Source organism: Leucopleurus acutus, assembly GCF_964270905.1.
Source record: "Leucopleurus acutus genome assembly, chromosome: 20".
Classification (NCBI taxonomy): Eukaryota; Metazoa; Chordata; class Mammalia; order Artiodactyla; family Delphinidae; genus Leucopleurus; species Leucopleurus acutus.
In genome coordinates this window covers 15043221-15064172 of record NC_139162.1, presented here as the reverse complement: position 1 = coordinate 15064172, position 20952 = coordinate 15043221, and the positions used below count along the sequence as shown (strand labels likewise).

General features: G+C 42.0%; 1 protein-coding gene across 1 annotated transcript in view; it reads left to right on the top strand.

The window, feature by feature from the left end:
• Positions 1-20952, top strand: part of PMFBP1 (polyamine modulated factor 1 binding protein 1) — a gene marked incomplete at its 3' end in the record, with an annotated part of 44142 nt that overhangs the window by 9457 nt on the left and 13733 nt on the right. Inside the window, 7 exon segments of the mRNA XM_082863037.1 lie at positions 6245-6487; positions 9829-10050; positions 13643-13813; positions 14804-14914; positions 17625-17751; positions 17849-18006; positions 19423-19663. Of these exon segments, the coding sequence (XP_082719163.1) occupies positions 6245-6487; positions 9829-10050; positions 13643-13813; positions 14804-14914; positions 17625-17751; positions 17849-18006; positions 19423-19663 (1273 nt within the window).

The window sequence follows — 20952 nt, the reverse complement described above, 5'->3', positions numbered from 1 at the left end:
TTTTGGAATTTTTCTGTAAATCTAAAATTATTCCAAAATAAAGAGGGTGTTTTTTTTTAAGTGAATCTCTGGTAAATAGAGATCACTGATAAGAAAAATGTCTAAACCATGAAGATGTGTCCAGAAGAAATGGATGTCACTGAAACACACAGTTCTACACTCTACCAATATAAGAAAGTACAAGAAATGCAATTTGTAGGAGATATAAAAAGTAATCGGTGAACCTATCTAGTGATATAAGGCTAAACCAGGCTTACATGGGAAATATCTCACTTCCTACCTCAAAAATAGGGAAAGAAGTTCTGACAATGACTGGGAAAAGATGGGGCTTTTTCTCTTAAATGAAGAAAAATAAAAATTATCAGGGATTCAGTTTTCAGAGCAATGCTAACCTGAACAGAAGAGTCAGCGCAAACTAGGAGAGAGAATAAAATGGTTTAAAAGTATTTTGAAAAGCTGGCTTTAGGTAAAGCAGCAGGGCCTGATGACATACTTCGAAGAGAAGCAGCCGCACAGCACAGAGAGATCATCTAGGTGGTTTGTGACCACCTAGAGGGGTGGGATAGGGAGGGTGGGAGGGAGGGAGACGCAAGAGGGAAGAGATATGGGAACGTATGTATATGTATAACTGATTCACTTTGTTATACAGCAGAAACTAACACACCATTGTAAATCAATTATACTCCAATAAAGATGTTAAAAAAAAAAATAAGACCCAACGCAGCCAAAATAAATAAATAAATAAAGAGTACTTAAGGAATTGGCAGGTGTTATTACATAGCTGCTAGCGATTATTTTTGAGAACTCAAGGGGATAAAGAAGGTCCCTGTAGACTGAAAAAGGGTAAATGCAGTGCTCATCTTTTTAAAAAGGGGAAAAGGACAATCCCGGTAATTATAGACCTGTCAGCTTAACTTCAATATCAGGGAAAATATAGAACTTAACATCAATCAATTAGCATCAACTTGAAAAGCACAAAGTATTGGGTGGAAACCAACATGACTTTTCAAAAGATGAATCATGCCAGGCCAATTAATTTTCTTCTGTGATCAAGTGTCCACACAGGCAAGGAGGGAGCAGTAGCTATAATCTCTTTGACCATAAGTAGGGCTGAAAAGTAGTCTAAATATGGCAACAGTTCCTACAGGTGGCCAAGTCTCTATCTTTTAAGACAACTGAGGCCTGGACAGAAATCTATCTATCTGAGAAACACTGGTAGACCAGATGGCCTCCGGAATCATGTCCAACCCTGGATGGTCATTTTAGGAACTAATCTTACTTCCATGAGACTATTTCCAACTTGCTCATTTTCTCCAGATCTCAGTTTAAAGGTCAAAGCAGAATCTAGTAAAATATCTATGTCTTCACTCTAAAGAAAACTTTTTTAAAAAAGAAGACAAAGAAGCAGTAGAAAATGCATTGATGCCTTTGTGACACTGCTTTTTGGTACAAATGTAAGTGAAATTCAGGCTTAATCCATAGTGTGTCATTTTCTATTCATGTAGAATTAAGAAAAATAATCTTTTGAATACTTAAGGATAAATAAGTAGAAATTTAATAGGTCTCAGATAAGTCTAGGCATTTCTCCAAGTCTTTGAGATTTGATTCCTAAGCCCATAGGTATCTACGGTGTGCAAATGTTTAATTCTCATCCAAGAAAACTCTAGTTTCTCTGCAGGTATGAGCAGTTCTTGGATCTTTATAAGCAGGCAAATTAGATCAGGTGCTACCTTTGCCCTGTACTGAAAGATTTTAGCGAACTCTCATCATCTGGTTGGTCTCTTATATTACCTCAAACCAAAATTAAACCCAGAAGTTTTAACATGTCCTCTGAGGAAGAGATGATTAGCAGTTCCCCAGTATCACTGCCAGGTTACTAAGCTTTATACTAGGAAAGGACATTCTTTACCCACAGGAGGCTTTAAAGTCAAAGAACAATTATGAACACACCAAAGTATAGATGATGTACTTGGAGGGGAAGCCCTAAGGAAAGAGTTTGGCTTCTTTAAAAGAAGAGCATTTCTCTTATTCTTTTGGGTAATGAAATAAGGGGAAGCAGAGAAAGAATATAATGAGGAGACCAGTCAGTTTTCAACTGGGTCATACACATCCAGCAGTGGAGAGGCAGGTCCAAATCAATACTTGCACACAAGCACTAGAAGGACCAGGAATCCTGTTTCTTAATTTTCAGAGATCAAGTCACTGTCAACAAAGCCAAGAGAAACAGGATTGGAGCAAAATTTGGTAAGAATTTTATTGGGTATTAGCTTTACTAAAATAAGCCCTTCTGCAGTAACCATACACCAGATGTTCACTCCTTTGCTTTAGTTCTACCCACATTAAGTATTTATTCGCGATCATGTCTTTTTCCAATTAGCTCCCCACCCCACAGTTTACCTGTATAGACAGAGGACTTGGGCTCTTGAGAACCTCCCCCATATATGTTTCTGTGCATGCACACCTGAGCACACATACACACACACACACACACACACACCCCACTCCCAAGTCCCTTCTCTCTGAACCTCATTCACAGATGAGTTGTAAGAATAGCACAATTCTTATCTTGAAAAGAATGAAAGCACTTAACTAAAAACATTTATTATAAACGTTGGCAATTGTAGCTACACAGAGTAAATACAAAATTCAGCTTTGTTTGGCCTAGGAAAGAATTCTCTCAGGCCAAGGGTTCAGCTTGTCTTTGCCTGGGATTTTTTTTGCCTGGTGACCATTGTGGTGCATTTTCTGTCTTCTCTTTCAGATTGAACTGACACAGTCAGCTGTTGTCTTTCTGGCTCTGAACTGGGCTGATCAGCCTCTCTGATCTTATCTGTGCTGTCTCCACCCACTCTCACTACAGAAGATTTTCTCTCTTTTGGGTCCCAGCTCTTACTGAATTAATCTCTTTAACACTCCATCTCTCCAGTTACTCAGAGCAAAACCATGGAGTTATCCTGCCTTGTATGACCATTATCTCCCACCATCCCACATCTAACGCAGAAGCAAATCCTGTGGAGTCTACTTTCAAATATACATCTAAAATCCAGCCATCTCTCCCAACTCCTCCCTTGGTCCATGCCGCCGTCACTTCTCACCTGGATTCTTGCAGTAGCCTCCACGCTAGTCTCCCTGCTTCTATCTTTGGCTCCCTACAGTTCATTTTCAATCTAACAGCCAGTGTGTCCTTTGTGACATCTACAGGAGATCACATCACTTCTCTGCTCAGTACACTCCACTGGCCTTTCACCTCCCTAAAAGGAAAAGTTAAAATTTTCAGAAAGGCCTACATGGTCCTAGAGGACCTCACCTCCCTTTCCTTTCTCACCTCATCTGGTACCGTTCTCCCGCTTACTGTCTCTGCTCCAGCCAGAACAAAGTGGCTTCTCAAACACCGCCAGGCACCTCCCACCTCCAGGCCTTAGCGCCTGCTGTTACCTCTCACTGGAGTGTTCCTGTTGTAGATTCCCACCAGGCTCCTTCCCTGCCTCCTCCAAGTCTGGACTCAGATGTCACCTTCTCAAAGCGATCTTCCATGAAAACAAAATTAATTCAAAATTACAACTTCCTCCATCCTGGCATTCCTCATCTCCCTCCCCTGCTTTACTCTCCTCCACAGCACTTTTTCCTCTTAATAAACTACATAACTTACTTCTGTAATTTGCTGCCTCTCTCTCTCTCTCTCTCTCTCTCTCTCTCTCTCTCTCTCTCTCTCATTCCCTCTCTCTGTCTCTCTCTTCCTCCACACATTCCCCCCAGTAGATGCAAAATTCTTGAAGGCAGAGATTCTGTTTTATATACTTCTGTATCCCCATTGCCTAGTCGAGTGCTTGGCACATAGCTGGTATTCCCTTAATATTTGCTAAACAAATTAACTAAATGAAAATATATTCACACAATAGCTACCATGTTAATGTTCATAGCAGCATTACTCATAATAGAAACCGAAGCAATCCAGCTATCTATTAACTGGTGAACAGATAAACAAAATATGGTATATTCATACTATTCAGCAGTAAAAATCAGTATTCAGAACAGAATCCTGATTCTTGCTACAGCCTGGATGAACCTCGAAAACATTATGCTAAGTGAAAGAAGCCAGACACAAAATATGATATATTATACAATTCCACTTATATGAAATGTCTGGAAAGGGCAAATTCATAGAGGCAGAAAACAGATTAGTGGTTGCCTGGAGCTGGGGTAGCAATGGGAGTGACAAATGGGCATGAGGGAATTTTCAAGGCGATGGAAACATTCCAAAACTGGATTGCAATCATGGTTGCCCAACTCTATAAACTTGCTACAAATCATTGAATTGTACACTTACAGTAGTTGAATTTTATGATATATAGAGAATACTTCAATAAAACGATTAAAAAAAGTTTATTTTAAAAAACTTTGAAATTACTCTGTTAATGAGGCCAAGGCCACAAGCTCAAATTCTTGGGAGCCAATGAGATTGCTTATTCTCTATTTTGTTTCTTTCTTTCCTTCAATACCTAGCTGTGTATGAATCTATAATCTAGGCCCTATAGGAGGAGACATAACCCCTGCCCTTTGGGAATTTATAATCTAATTAAAAGATAAGATGCACAGAGATCATTACAATGAAAGGCAGAATATGAAATGCCACATTAAGGACATGCCAGGAAAGTGTTAAGTAGGAAGACAATAAGCAGAGAAGGGCGCTAAGGAGGGCCTACAGGCCACCCTCTTCACCCCCCTCTCTTCCACATGTCACCATGTTACTGAAAGTGGGATCCGACTGTTCGCTACTCTAAAGCCAGTACTCGAGACGCAAGGTTGGTAAAAGGAAACTTTGCTTTATTTCAGAGGCTGGCAACTGGGGAGGAGGGCAGACTCACATCTAAAGGCTGACTCCCTCCACTGACAATCAGTGGGCAAGAGCTTTTAAAGCGGAGTTTCGGGGGTGTATATGTGGAGGGAGGGGGCTGCATGCAGAAACAGCACAGTCAGCCCTGACAGTCATCTTGAAATTGGTCATCGGTGGGTCTGATCAGCGTCATCTTGATTGTTTTAAGTACAGTTAATCTTCAGTTCCAGGGTGGGTTTGTTCCCATTTCTTTGAGCCCATTTCTCAGAATTGTGGCAGCTTATGTCATGGCTACAGTCTGGTCATCATGTAATTAACTTTTTTCACCTGGGGGTTTCAGTATCTACAAGACAGCTCAAGGGATATGGCTCAGAATATTATCTATAGCCCTTGAGGAGGAACTAAATGTCCTTGACTTTGTTTAATGACTAAACTATTATTAGTTGGTCTTGTTTGACTGCTTTACTTTGCTTCTGCATTTTCTCACTTCTCTGATTAAACTTATTCTTTGGCTAAAGTTTTTCTACAGACAAAAGGCAGGCAGAGCACATGGAGGGGAGGACCATAGGGTCCTGCTCCATTTCAACCAGGAATATTGGGCAAGAAAATATAGAAGCATCAGTGCAAAGATCTCAATCGTACTAGAATAAACAACTCAGGGATGTGTCCTATTAGCAGAATACCTGATACAGTGTAGGTGTTCAACATATGCTTATTGAATGAATGAATGAAAATGTAGGTGGGGTGTGGCAGCATTTCAGGTTGATTGTAGACTGGCAGGGAGAGATCTCACACACACACATACACACGCACACACACACACACACACACACACACACACACACACACACTCAGCATCTGCAAGGTCACATCTGCCTTCAGAAGGAGACAGAGTCAGTGCCCAGATGTGCCTGAACAATATCTCTGCCTCCCGTTTCCCAGCATTCCAGAAAGCTATTTCCCCAAGAGTTTGTCCTTTTATCTGGGCATTTTTAATAATCAAGTTTAGTCCAAGAACCATAACCAGAAATTCATTCCCTTCCAGGTCAATTGTGTTATCTTTATACGTGAAGACAAAACATAAGCATATTATCGAGTGTATCTTTATACTACTCTCTAGGTTCTTTATGTGAATGTTTTCTCTTCTGACCTACATAATAGGAATGGTAGATCTAAATAGTAGGAAGAAACTATGGTTTTTTCCTTCTTTTAAATCCTTCCCATAGAGTGGAAGTGCAAAGTGATGTTTAATTGTGAATAGAGTGAAATGTTTAATAAGTGCTCTGGAGATGAAAAGATAAATGGATGGGTAGATGGATGTGAATGGTTGAACAAATGAAAAAAATCAAAGAATGAATGCCTGCTTGGTGACAATCTAAAGCCTTTCTGTATATTTGATCTCAATTACAGGATAAGAAACAAGTGTCAGCATTTGAGGAGTCACACATGGAGTTTGAGCCCAATAAACAGTGTCATCTGAGACAACTCCAACAGCTCAAGAAAAAGTTGCTGGCCCTTCAGCAAGAACTGGAGTTTCGCACCGAGGAGCTGCAGACTTCTTACTGTTCCCTCCTGCAGTATCAGTCCATCCTGGAGAAGGAGACTTCCGACCTGGTCATTCTCCACCATCACTGCAAGATGAAAGAAGATGAGGTATAGTTAAAGTAACTATGGAAATGTCCCATATGCCCATGTACCTACAGAAATCAGGCCAAAGCTACTAGAAAGCAAGCGTTGGACTTAGAGAAGAGCTTCACAACATCTTGAGCAGGTTTTATCAACTTTCCCTCTTTAAGTCTTGATTTTTTTTGAAGCTGAACAGAGGGAACTAAACAGAATGGCATAATTGGGTGAAAGCTCCAGTATTAATGCACATGGGGTATGTGGTATGTGTGTACACGTGTGGGAGGTGTGTGTGTGCACGCACATATATGTGTATGGTGTGCATGTAGGTTTATCATCTCCATTCTATTACCATGGCAATTTAAATGCAAAAGACTCTGGTTCTCTGAGGGTTATGAAGGAGGTATAAGGTCTATTAAGTCAATCATTTTTAGAAAAATCAGGTTTTGGTCATATATACATTCCTGGCACTTGCACAGTTGATAAGATAACAAGACAATGAGTCTGAGTCAATCGCTGACAGTACCAGATCAGTCATTTTTTTCAGACTGGAGTTTTAGATCACGTAGACTTAGCTTAAGTACATTCTGGACATTCATTTCTATTCATGTCCGAGGATAGTATTTTTTTTTAAACCAGAGAGTATCATCCTTGTAGAATCCCAAGTAAATTCCAAAGATCAAAACCATAGAACTAAAATCAGTTGGGAAGTGATAGCACTGGCAGTAGTAAAACCATGGGTTCAAAGGAATGGGACAGGGACTTCCCTCGTGGCGCAATGGTTAAGAATTCACCTGCCAACGCAGGGGACACAGGTTCGAGCTCTGGTCCGGGAAGATCCCACATGCCGTGGAGCACCTAAGCCCGTGCGCAACTATTGAGCCTGTGCACTAGAGCCCGCGAGCCACAACTACTGAGCCTTCATGCCACAACTACTGAAGCCCGTGCACCTAGAGCCTGTGCTTCACCAACAAGAGAAACCACTGCAATGAGAAGCCCTCGCACCGCAACAAAGAGCAGCCCCTGCTTGCCGCAACTAGAGAAAGCCCGTGTGCAGCAACGAAGACCCAATGCAGCCATAAATAAATAAATACATTTATTTTTTAAAAAAAAAAGGGAATGGGACAGGCAGCCTCCTCTGGCATTTTCTTCCTCTGCCCTTAAAGATAAAATTCCAAGGGCTATCTTGAATGGTGCTGTTTTAAGAACTAACTCCAGGGGTTTTATGGAGGGCCTTAAAGAACATGGAATTTTTTTTAAAGGAAATATTATGGCCAATAAGAATTTGCTGAAAAGGACTGGGAGGGAAAGGAACAAAGAAAGGTTATCCTACATAATATAATCTGGGACAAAGCCTGTGAGCATAAACCATGGTTTAATAAAGCTAATGCAGGGCTGTGTTAAAACTGTCTGGTTCATCTTAACTTAAACAAGAGTCCAGCCTAGATAAAGTCACCCTGAATTAGTTGGGATTCTATTTGGCTGCATATAACAGAAAACCCCATAGTAATAGTGTCTTAAATAAGATAGTTTATTTCTATGATATATAAAAGAAGGTCAGAGAGAGGTAGTCTAGGACTGTTACGGTAACTACATGTGTCATCAGATACATAGGGTTCTGTCTTTCAGCACCACCATCATCAGCCCAAGGCTTCCATTTTCTAGTTCACCTAAGACAGCTGCTGGAGCTCCAACCATCACATCTTCATTCCAAATAATCGGGTGGGAGGTGGGGTGGGGAGAGAAAGGCACACGCCTCCCTTTTAAGGACACTTTCCAGGAGCCGCACACAACACTTTCACTTATATACCATTGGCGAGAATTAGTCACATGGCTACAGCTAGTTCTTAGGAAGGCAAGGAAATGCAGTGTTTTAGTGAGGCTCACTATTGTCCCAAATAAAGTCAAGGTGTGGGATTCGGCAGGCAGCAGTCACAAAATGGGAAAACTTTGGAAAAATTACTTTAGGCATTCTGCCAGGTTCCCCCAATATTTTGTTCACAGAAGTATCAAACTTCTGTCTAATGTTGGGTTTCCCAACAACAGATCTTAAGGAGATGAATATAAGTACTAGTCAATTCAGGAGGTGATCCCAGGAAGCATGGTGGGAGAATAGGGAAGTGAGTCAAACAAAGGCGGGAAGCCCATAAAGAAAATCAAGATCACTGCTATGGGAAACTGGGGTTCAACCCCTCTGGAGAATTCTGGGAGATAATGTAGAACACGCCTCAGATTGATCCCAGCCAACCACCCCAGTCATTGGTTGAGAGTTGCCCCTGAGGGTATTAAACTCCCCAGGGCTTGTCACTTGCCTTGTCTTGCTCCTCTGCTTGAGTGGACTCCTGGGGCCAGAGCAACGCTCAGGCAAAGAGTTGAAGATGCTTGTGGTTGGAGTGGGGTTAGCATGCAAAGGGATGGTGGGTGTCAAGGGGATATGAGCTTCCGTTATAAACGTTTGAATATAAAATATTCCTTTCCTCTTTTCCTTACCAAATAAACACCTCAAACTAAATGATCTTCTCCCAAGACGAATCTCAAATGACAGGCAGCAAATATATTAGCTTAGACCAATAAAATGTGTTCTGTCTGAATTCTACTGAACTATTTGAACCCAAATGAAGCCTTCCTGATGACCCTCCTGCTCTTAACTTTTTCAACACATATAATTCAAGCTATATAATTTAGCTCACTCAACAGTTGTTTGCTAATTTTAAATCGTATCTCTCCCCGATTTGTAAGAGTTTGTAAATTCTTTGAGGGAGGAGCCTATGTTATATAGGTATACATACCCCTAAGCACCCAAAACAGTGTTCATGAGCATTCAATAAATATCTGTCAGTTGGTTGACTAATTAATTGATTAGGAAGAAAAAGAACCTAAATAAGGATGCTGCAAATCCCAGAGGATCTTCGGGTCATGTTCCCCCACTATCTCTAGGGAACTTTGCTGACATGGGCCTGTGTGCACGAGGGGCTCCACATTTTCTAAATTAGACCTCTAGAGAATACATAGGAAAGAAAGAATACTGGCATTTTAAGCCCTTAAAAAATGGAGCTATACATTCATTCTTATTAATCAACTAACAAGTCTTTATTGAATTAACTACATACCAGACAGAATGAGAAATAGATATGGTCCCTGCCTTTAAGAAGCTTACCATCTAAACAGGACAAACTTAAAAAAAAAAATTTCTAATCATTAACATTCTGATTTTATGTATTGTAGTTTTTAGATCTGAGCTGGGCCTGTTCTTTGCATCTGGGTTTCTAGTTAAGATATGAGACTCCTCTGCATGTGGTCTTATAGCAATATCCTTTCCTCGTTAGATGCTTCTATGGGTTCAGTGTTGTTGTTTTTTCCTACACCAACAGGTGATTCTCTATGAGGAGGAAACAGGAAATCATAATGAGAACACAGGGGAGAAGCTCCATTTGGCCCAGGAGCAACTCGCCTTGGCCAGGGACAAAATCCTCTCCCTAGAAAGGAGCTTAAACCTCTACAGGGATAAATACCAGACTTCCCTGAGCAGCATCGAGTTACTGGAGTGCCGAGTGAAGATATTGGAGGGGGAGCTCAGCAGGATCGTCGGTCAGGTAGGACTTAAACCAGACCACTCAGACCAGGAGCTCCCAGGTGGTCCCTGTAACAGTCCCAGCCTCTCTGCCAGAAACCCAAACCTTCAACCAGTTGTCATTCCTTCCCTTGAATTTTGTAGCCCTCATTTTGCACTTCCAGCCTTCACATCTCCTGTAAGATTGCTCCTTAGGAATTTTAAGACTTCTTAATTAATTTAAGGAGCCACAATTTCACATAAGGCAGAAAGTGAATTACCAAATGAGCTCTCAAATCTTCCATGTTGCCATGGGGGTCCGGCAGGGGGCTATTCCAGGTCACAGGACTCATGGAAACCATAGCGTCAGGATTAAATAGGAGGAGAAAGCCAAAAAACATAGCAAAGAAGTGACTGAACTTGTTTCTTTTTTCTTTCAATTGCTTTTTAAAATTACACAAGTAATACAACAATCTAGGCTCTCTAGACAGAATTATGGATATTAAATGTAAAAGCCCACCTTCAGCCTTCTCCGCCCCACTCTTCTCCTGCTAGGCAATCACCCGAAATGTTCTGGCAATCTTCCCCATCCTATTGCTATGTAAAAAGTTAGAGTTTTCTTTTTACATAAATGAGTCATTTTATAAATATGGTTCTACACTTTGCTTTTTAAATGTATATCTTGATGATTTCTTCTAGTTACTACCTTGTATTCTGTAGTATGACTGTACCCTGTACCATCTACTGACCTGTTTGTCTACTACAAACAATCTGTAAATGAACATCTTTATCTCTACAGGGTTAATTCCTGAAGTGGGATTTTGCTGGGTTAAAGGAAATGCTTATTTTTAATGTTTAAAGATACTTCTAAATTGAACACCAAAAAGGTTCTACCAGTTTACACTTTTACCAACAATAATTTCCCTACACTCACAGGGTATGTTTTCAGTCTTTTTAAGTTGTGCTAAACTGATGGATGGGGGAAAAAATAGATTTTCTCAATTTTTATTTCCTTTAGTTCTAATAGCTGTGGGTTGGGTTCCCCAGGAAGCAGACTCTGAGACAGACTGGTATGCAGGACGTTTTTAGAGAAAGCTCTTGGCATCAACACCTGGGAAAGGGAAGGAAGCAGGGTTGGGCAGATGGAGAAGCTGGGCTCTGATGGTCCCAGCAAAGGCCTCAGCCAACCTCATGGAGAGCTCTGGGGCTGGAAGGACCTTTAGAGCTATTCTAAATTCGGGAGAAGGGAGCTGGCCTTTATAGCTCCATGTTGATCAGTGATTGGATGTGAGCTGTCTTCCTAGGGAGAGACATGACCTTGGGCAAAAGTTTTCTTCAGCCCAGGCAATCCCCAAGAGGGCTGACAGCTGAGGCTATCTTAGGGCATCACCCCCAGCAGCTGGAGGAGTAAGTCCTTCACTGCTGAAGGGGATCTGGGAGGCCCATCACAGCTCCCACCTTGTGAATGAAGTAGTGAGCCTGTTCATAAGTGTATCAGTCCTGTGGATTTCTCTTTTACGAATTGCTTTTAAATCCTTAACCAATTTTTTATTGGGTTGTTAGTCTTTTTTGTGTTGACTTATAGGAGGTTCTTAATATATTACAGGTAATAATGCTTCATTATATAAGTTATAAATATTTTCTCCCAGTTTGTAACTTTTCATTTTCTCTTATTAATGGTATTTTTCAACATACAAAACTTTTGAATTTTTATGAAGTTAAATCTCTTAGCTCTTCTTTATAGATTCTAGGTTTTATGTCTTGTTTAGGAAGGCCTTCACTACCCTCAAAATTGCAAAAGTTTATCTTATATTGTCTTTTAGCACTTTTTAAAAATTTATTTATTTTATTTATTTATTTTTAGCTGTGTTGGGTCTTCGTTGCTCTGCGTGGGCTTTTCTCTAGTTGCGGTGAGCGGGGGCTACTCTTCCTTGTGGTGCGCGGGCTTCTCATTGCGGTGGCTTCCCTTGTGGCGGAGCACGGGCTCTAGGTGCACGGGCCTCAGTAGTTGTGGCACGTGGGCTCAGTAGTTGTGGCTCGCAGGCTCTAGAGTGCAGGCTCAGTAGTTGTGGCACGTGGGCTTAGTTGATCCACAGCATGTGGGATCTTCCTGGACCAGGGCTCGAACCCGTGTCCCCTGCGTTGGTAGGCGGATTCTTAATCACTGCACAACCAGGGAAGCCCTAGAACTTTTATAATTTTGTATTTTTATGTTTTTAGCTTTAGTCCACCTGGAATATACATATATATATATAATGCACACACACATATATATATATTTTATATATACATAATGAGAGTATCATCTTACTGTTTCTTAACTTTTTTATTGTTTTCCATTCCTTTTTCCACATAGACACTGAATTATTTATACACTCATGGGCAGCTTTCATGCTCAGTGAACATGAACTATTTCTAACTTTGCCTGAAAAAGCCCAGTTAGGGAGACAGTTTAATGGAGAAAGTATCTACCATCCAAACTAGGACTTTTTGCTCTTTTTTGCCTGTCTGCGTCAGTTCACCCCGTTATTAGTGCAGACCAGTGAACAGGTAGTAACCTTCATGCATGATTTCAGATGATCTAGAGAAAGACATTTTTTAAAAAAACGCACTTCTAGGAAAAGAGCCATATTCATGGTGATGAGAGTGTCAATTGGTATGTTTTCTTTGAAGGACAATTGTGCAATATCAAAGTTTTAAAGAGATCCAATTTAAATAGATTACTACTTCTACAAATTTAATCTACACATAAACTAGAATAGGTACTCAAAGATTTATGTGCAAAAATATTCATTTCAGCTTCGTTTTAGAAAAAACTTGGAAGCAACATATATTCCCATCAATAGAAGACTGGATAAACATATTTAAAAGCAATTTAAAAGAGCAAGATAAAAGCACATGTACTAACATGGATAAATTTCTAAGGCATCTTGTTGAGAAAAAAATGTTTCAAAAAGACAAAATAATATATGTATTCTACAATATTCATTTATATGTATGTAAATGTATAGAAAGTTCTAGAAGGATATGCACAAATTGTCATCTCTGGAGAATGCAGCAAGTATGGGATTAGAGGTGGTGGTCAAAGAGAAATTTAGACTTGCCTGTAATATTACAATGTTTTAGAAAGATTACATATATATGTGTGTGTGTATTACTCGTGCAGTTTGAAATTAATTTTAAAAGAAGAGTAAGATAGATCCACAAACAGCAATATGGAAAATATCCTAAATAAGTTGCCAAGTGAAAACACAATGTTTAGAATAGTATGCAGAAGGCTTTCATTTGGTAGGGGAAGAGTAGGGGGTTATATACTTATACATATACGCATATATAAATATGCATAAATTATCCCCAGAAGGATATACAAAAAACTGAGAACACAGACCGTCATGGAAAAGGGGACCTGTGTCATGGAGGGTCAAGACTGACTTTTCAGTGTATTCTCTTGTGAACGCTTTGAACTTTTTACCATGTGTGCACTTAATTTTTTTCTTTTGTTAAGGAAGCTCTGATTCACATATATGAATTTAAACTTTTAGAATACAGGTCTAGAGATCTTCCATGTTCATGGCATATTGAAATTGACTCAAAAATTATGAACAAAATCAACCTATTATTTTTAAATATCCCAGGAGCCCAAGAGTAATGGTGATCATTCAAAGGTGCATATATACACTTCTCCCTGCATGATTCAAGAGCATCAGGAGACCCTGAAACGACTATCTGAAGTCTGGCAGAAGGTCTCTGAACAGGATGATCTAATAAAGGAACTTCGAAATAAGCTAGCCTGCAGTAACGCTTTGGTAAGTGTCTCCTTCTAGAACATTTTCCGAAGAGACCCAAAATAAAGCCATGAGGAAAGAGAGGAGGGGAAAAGAGTCACCTAAAGTAATCTATTTTCCAGTACTCCTCAAATGTCTTACATATTCATGTCCCTGCCTCTTGTTCATATTCTCCATGGTATGCATCCCCCAACCCACACTAAGTTTGAGATTCTAAAGAGACTTAAAATCTCACGCAACAACCAGGGTGTCCATCAGTAGGGAAATAGTTAAAGAGATGAAGAGAAATGATTAAAGAGCTATCCATATTATGGAATAATACACAGCCAAGGAAAAAGATTAAGCAGATCTGTAAGGGCTGCATGGGAGATATTTGCGATACACCGTTGAGAAAAAGTTGCAGAATCTTATGTATAGTTCAATCCCACTTTTGTTTTTTAAAGTCTTTGATCGTAATATAGAAGTATATACTGTAAATTGCCAATAGTGCCCCCTCCCCCTTAGTAGAAGTGAGAGAGGGGACAATAAGTGGATAGGAGAGTCTCACTTCTTATTTTCAATGCTTGGGTTCTATGTGAATTATTTTCAACAAACAAGAACAAAAGTTTCATATTTTTTTAATTTTAAAAAACACGTACACATTCACCCACTCCAAAAGAAACTTCCTTCTTTATTTCTTGAACTTTGAATCCTATCTTCTGAGAGATTCAGTACGTCTTTCCGTCACAGCCTCCAAAGAATCTTCTTCTGCCTCATAAACTGGACTGCACAGAGGATCAAGAGGGAGTCCAAAATGTGGCCATTGACGGACTTGAGACAAATCACTGTCTATGCCTTAGTGAACCTTGATATAAGATTGAGAACATAATTCCTTCTCCTTGGTTTATATAATATGAATTATATAATGCTGCAACAAACTTGGGCTGAGAAAGGAACACCCTGCAAAAATAGCACTAGTAATAAGCCAGTTGCATTGATCATCCAGCATAACTGACTTGTGCTGGGTTGCAGGTTCTGGAGCGTGAAGAGGCTTTGATAAAATTACAAGCAGACTTTGCTTCCTATATAGCCACCCACCGACATCCCTCTAGCTCCTCAGAAGATTGTGAAGACATCAAAAAGGTGGGAGAACTTTTGCTTATGTGTGCCTGGTAGGATTGGGCCGAGTTGGGTTTGATTCTGGGTTCTCCTACTTGTTAAAATTTTTATACTACATTTTATATTTTATTTTATATTTGTGTCACTTTGATTAGCCCTGCCACAAGGATAGTGTATATAATGTATGCCACGCCCCCAAGGAGTGTGTCTGGCATGATTAGATTTTGGAATTGAATTTTGGAATTGCACCTGTCTCTTAACTCACATCCAATGGTACATCTAAACAAGACAGAGGCTCCTTTTGGCTTGCTAGCTTCAAAAGAACCATCCAGCCTTCTAGTTTCTGGCTGGAGTTGAAAAGCAACAAATTTAGGGAAGATTATTAATTCAAATCCACTCCCTTTAAAAAAAAAACTCTTATGTTTTCAAAATTCAAAGCCATCTCAAAAGTTGATTCTAATAATGAATAAGCATTTAAACCATGGAAACAAATCACACGATTTGACCAACAAATATGACAGTGAAAACTAGGTCCCTTCTAGGAGGTCTGAAGTCAGTCATGCCTGAACTCGAGGTACAAGGCAAAGCCAGCCACACGAGGCCATGCTGATGCTGAAATAGTGGCAAAGCGGAGTGGCAGAGAGAGTCAACACATCAGCTCTCCAAGGGATCCTCTAGCTGGGGAGTGGAGATGCTTCTTTTTCCAGGACTTTCTGATCCCACAAGGTTTGGATGAACTTTGGAGCTCTTCCTTGTACATCTGTCAATATTTATTTTAAAAGTCAGTCCCATGTTATTCACATCCTGACCTACAGCAAGATCTCATACACTCCATGTTTGTTTTCTTTTTGTCTGAGAAATGTCTTTATTTCTCCCTCACTTTTTAATTTTTTATAGTGGTAAAAAACACATAACATTAAATTGACCATCTTAACCATTTTTAAGTGTACAGTTAGTTGTGTTAAGTATATTCTCATTGTTGTGCAATAAATCTCTAGAACTTTTTCATCTTGCGAAACTGAAACTGTATCTACTAAACACAAATTCTTCTTTAATACTCCATTTTTTAAAATGATACAGACTTCCTCAAGAAACAGAATCCACTTTCACCCACCATTTGTATATCCTACCCAAAGCCTTCACATTATTTGAACATTCTATTCAGGCTAGAACTACCCACATCACAGTTAGTGCCAGCCGTCCTCTCCTCCCTCAGCTGGCCTGGCACACACTGGGCCTTTGAGTCGCTGTAGGGCCCACACCCAGGTCAGACGGTGATTGCCCTGCATTTCTCCAGCTGTCCCCCTCTGTCTTCTTGCTGCAACTCTCCTTCATTGTCAACTGTGAAATCACATAACTATCTCCCCAGCATCCCCTGATGCCCAGACAACTAATTGTTCCTTCTTGGCCACGTGTACATGTTCCTTCCTGGTTTCTCTGGTTACAGCCCCTTCCCCTCTCCTTCAGGGTAGAAGCCAAAGTTCTTGCTGAGGGACTAAGAGCCCTCTGTGATGTGACTGCCCCCTAACTTCCTCACCTCCTCTCCTCCTCCTTCTCTCTCCATCACTCACTCCACTCTAACCACATGGCCTCCTGCATGTTCTGCCCCCAGGGCCTTGTCATCAGCTAGCACTGCCTGCTCCCCCAACTGCAGAGCTCGTCCCTCAGATACCTCAGCATGGCTCACGCCCTCACCTCCAGCAAGTGCCTGCTCAGAGGCCACCTTCTCAGTGAGGCCAACCCATCTATCCTATTTAAAACTGTAACCCACAGCCTCGCCCCTGCCTGCCCCATACATCTCCATTCCCCTTTTGCTGTTCTGTTTCTTCCATAGCACTTATCAACTTTTGTTTTCTGTAAGTCACTACTTTACGCTCTTTGTCTGTCTCATCCCACCAGGTCAGCTCCCTGGGGTTAAGAATTGGTGTCTGTGTCGTTTGCAGCACCTACAGTGCACACAGTGCCTGGCACACAGTAGGTGTCTTATCAATGACACTGAGTGTTACAGGGAGGAAGAGGGGGCTCCTTTTGTGCACATTCCATTCCGTGTGGGCATGAGAAGAAGTCTGCCGTGTCCTTTCTTTTTTAACTCTCTTTTTACTTTTTAAATTGAGATATAATTGACATACCAGAAAACTCACCATTTAAAGTGTGCAATCAGAATGGACTTGAGGACACGGGGAGGGGGAAGGGTAAGCTGGGACGAAGTGAAAGAGTGGCATGGACATATATACACTACCAAACGTAAAATAGATAGCTAGTGGGAAGCAGCCGCATAGCACAGGGAGATCAGCTTGGTGCTTTGTGACCACCTAGAGGGGTGGGATAGGGAGGATGGGAGGGAGGAAGATGCAAGAGGGAGGAAATATGGGGACATATGTATATGTATAGCTGATTCACTTTGTTATAAAGCAGAAACTAACACACCATTGTAAAGCAATTTTACTCCAATAAAGATGTTTAAAAAAATAAAATAAAAATAAAGTGTACAATCATTGGTTTTTAGTGTATTCACAAAGTTAGGCAACAGCACCACTAATTCCAGAACATTTTCATCACTCCAAAAAGAAACCCATATCCACGAGCAGTCACCCCCCCATCCCCCCTCCCGCAAACCCTGGCAACCACTATTCTACTTTCCGTCCCTACGGATTTGCCTGTTCTGGACACTCAGAATTCTATAAAGCTTTCTTTCCCCATGTCCTCACCCTGCCCTGCTCTTCCATCTGCCCAGATACTGAAGCACCTGCAGGAGCAGAAAGACAGCCAGTGCTTGCATGTGGAGGAGTACCAGAACCTCGTGAAGGATTTGCGCACAGAGCTAGAAGCCGTGTCGGAACAGAAGAAAAGCATCATGGAGGGTAAACCGCGGGCCAGCGGGCTGCAGCAGAGGGTAGGCAGCCAAGGAAGCCGGAGCCCCGCTCTGAGCAAGAAGCGCTCTGTCTTGTCCCGCTGCAGACATGTTGAAGCTGGAGCTGGACCTGCACAGGCTGCGGGAAGAGACATCTGCCCGCTTGGAGAGGAAGGACAAGGAGGTCGTCATCCTGCAACAGCGACTGCAGGAGCTGCAGGTGCAGTTCACTGAGACCCAGAAGCTCGATTTGAAGAAAGACAAGGTAAGGCGAGGAGCTCCGTGGTTGGAACTGCCAGCAGGGCCCTGTGAGGCCAGGCCTCGGCAGAGGCGGGCTCTGTGGCCCCACACTCGCTGTGATTGCTTGGGGAACACCCATACATGCGCAGTGAGACTGCGGTGCTTCAGGCCCAGGGGCAATTCTGAGCTCTTCCTTGGAATTTCTCATGGCACGTAATAAATAAATAAAACATCAGGGGCCTTAATAGAGATGTGGACTCTGTGTAAGAAAGGGGTTCTTCCCCAGCCCTGCAATAGTGAGTTTGGGACACGCTCGTATTATTCCCTTATGCTTTTGTTTATGCCTAAGAGTAGAAAGAAATGCTATAAAATAATGTGTAGCCTTATTCACAATTTCATGTGAATTTCAATTCTTTAATTACAAATAACTTACAAATATGCAAACCAGGCAGTTTGAAAATATTAGTGGAAATATGCCCTAGAAGGTCTGTAGTTACCAACGTAAATCAAGCTCCTAGAAAAGCGTAAGACTGGAACCAAGGGCAGAAAGACTGAAACCAGCGCAAGTTTTTGTAGTCAGTACTGTTTCAACTCTAAACTTTTATCAGAGCTAGTAGAAATAATCCAATTGATTTGAGTGGCTGGTCATTCAAACTTCCTGTTTCAAGATCTGGAGGTGATTCACCAGTCAAAATGGAGGTATTTGGAGAGATGTTGAAGAAGCAGCAAGGAGTCTGGATAAGCAGCTTCGAGTCACTCATATATTCATTCAACAGATACTTTTGAGCTCCTATTATATGCCAAGCACTCTTCTAGGCATAAGAATATAATAAAACATGTGCCATCCCTACTTTCATGGAGCTTACATTCCAGTCTTTAGAGACAAACAAATAAAACTAATATACAATAAAATGTTAGGTACTAATGAATTCCTAAAACAGCTTGGTGGCTGTTTTCCCCAGAGTGGTCGGGGGAGGCCTCTTTGATAAGGTGACATTTGGGCAGACATTTGAATGAAGTAAGGGGGCCACCCAGGCCAAAGTCTTGAAGAATATTCCAGGCAGAGGCAACATCAAGGGCGAGTGCCCTCAGGTGGGAGTCAGCTCGGAAGCAGAGAGGGTGGGGCGGCAAGAGGTGAGGTCAGACAGGTAGCCAAGAACCAGATCATGAGCGTCCCGGGACGTCGTTGTAAGGACTTTGGTCTTTTTCTAACTGAGATGGACCCAGTAGAGGTTTTGAACAGAGACATAACAAGATCTGACTCGCATTTGTAAAAGCCCAACTCTGACTGCTACAGGGAGGCAGGGAGCCCAGGTGGAGGCTATTGCAACATCCAGGCAAGAGAAGACGGTGGCTGGAAGAGGGCTCAAGACAATCTCTAACTGACTTCGCCCTGCCGCTGCTCAGGCCTCTATCAGCATTAACACTTTGCTTTCCTCAGCTCCTCCAGGAGAAAGATGAGATGCTGCAGGAGCTAGAGAAGGACCTGGCGCAGGTTAAGAACACCCTCGTAAAAAAGGAGATGGAGGTGGAGAAGCAGCAATGCATGACAAGAGAACTCGAAGTTGCCATCCAGGAGGAGAGACGGGATAAGTGCAAGGCCGAGTATGGGCACCTGGGAGCTGAAATCAAGAAGCTGAAGGACTGTCTCGAAGATGCCAAACAGCAGCACAGGCTGGCTGGTGAGGCCCGCGGGCAAGCACTGTCCCCACACACTCCAACCCACGGGGCCAGAGCAGCCCCCTCCTTTCCCCAAATGGCCGTGTCCCTCTCCCTCACCGCTTTCTCACTCCGATCTCCTCATGATCTCATCTCATCTCACAGCAGTTAGGACCGCCCTCTAAGCTCCTTCCTTCACCCCAACCTTACCTTTTCTCTGAAGCCCCCATCACACAGCAGGTGCTCGGGTTGGGAAGGCAGACCACTGCTCTCACACGCCCACCGTTTTCTCTGCAGCCTCAGCTGAAGGTCCTCTCCTTTCCTCACCACGGAGAGCACAGGGCTCTGTACCTTGCTTCTTTGTACCACATTCCTCTCCACCTTCTCTGGGCCCTTTGTCACACCATTCATTTCTTCCTTCCCGGCTTTTAACACTCTCCTTTTTTGGTCTACACACACATTTGCTTGCAGTGTGGGTTGTGTCCTTGCTCCTTTGCCCGAAGTGCTTTCTCAGAAGTCACCAGTAACTTCTTGCCTTGGAAGTGGGGTTGCCTTTGAGTGATAAAAATGTCCTGGAATTAGATGTTGATGGTTGCACAACTTTGTGAGGCTACTAGAAACCACTGTACTGTACACTTTAAAAGGATAAATTTTATGTTATGTGAGTGATGTATCAATTTGGGGGAAAAAAAGAAGGTCCAAAGCACGTCTTCCTTCCTCGCCCTCCTCTAACTCTCTGGGTGTCCACACTGTTGGTCCCCCGCACCTCAACGGTTGTTTATTAGCTTTGGAGACACAACAGGTCCCTTGTTCTTCCATAAATCTCACCACTGTTTCCTCTTTTCCCTCCTGCCCTGACAGTGGTCACCCATCTCTAAGATTCTGCCCTCTCCTCTCCTCTCTACACTCATTCCTTGGTGAGCGCCTCTGCTCCTTGTAGCTGCATTTCTCTGCAGGTGACTCCAATGCCTAGAGCCCCAGCCCTGACTTGGCACCGGGTCAGTCTTGTCTTTAGAGACTAGCTCCACCTGACCAACCCACCTTCCCCACTAACCCAACATTCCCAAAGCTGAACCTACTCTCTTCCCTATTAAAAAAAATCCTCCTCCCTTCTTCCGGGTGTATAATTATCTCCGTAGTGACACCATCTTTCTTCCAGTATCCCAGGCTTAAAAAAATGGAGAGAAAAGTGATATTTAAGTAGAAATGATAGGAGAAACTACCGGAAGTGGGGAGATATTTGGTGTAGAGAAACCCCAGTAAGCACCTTACTCCTTCATACCCAGTGGAGGCAAGGACGTGGGCTAAAAGG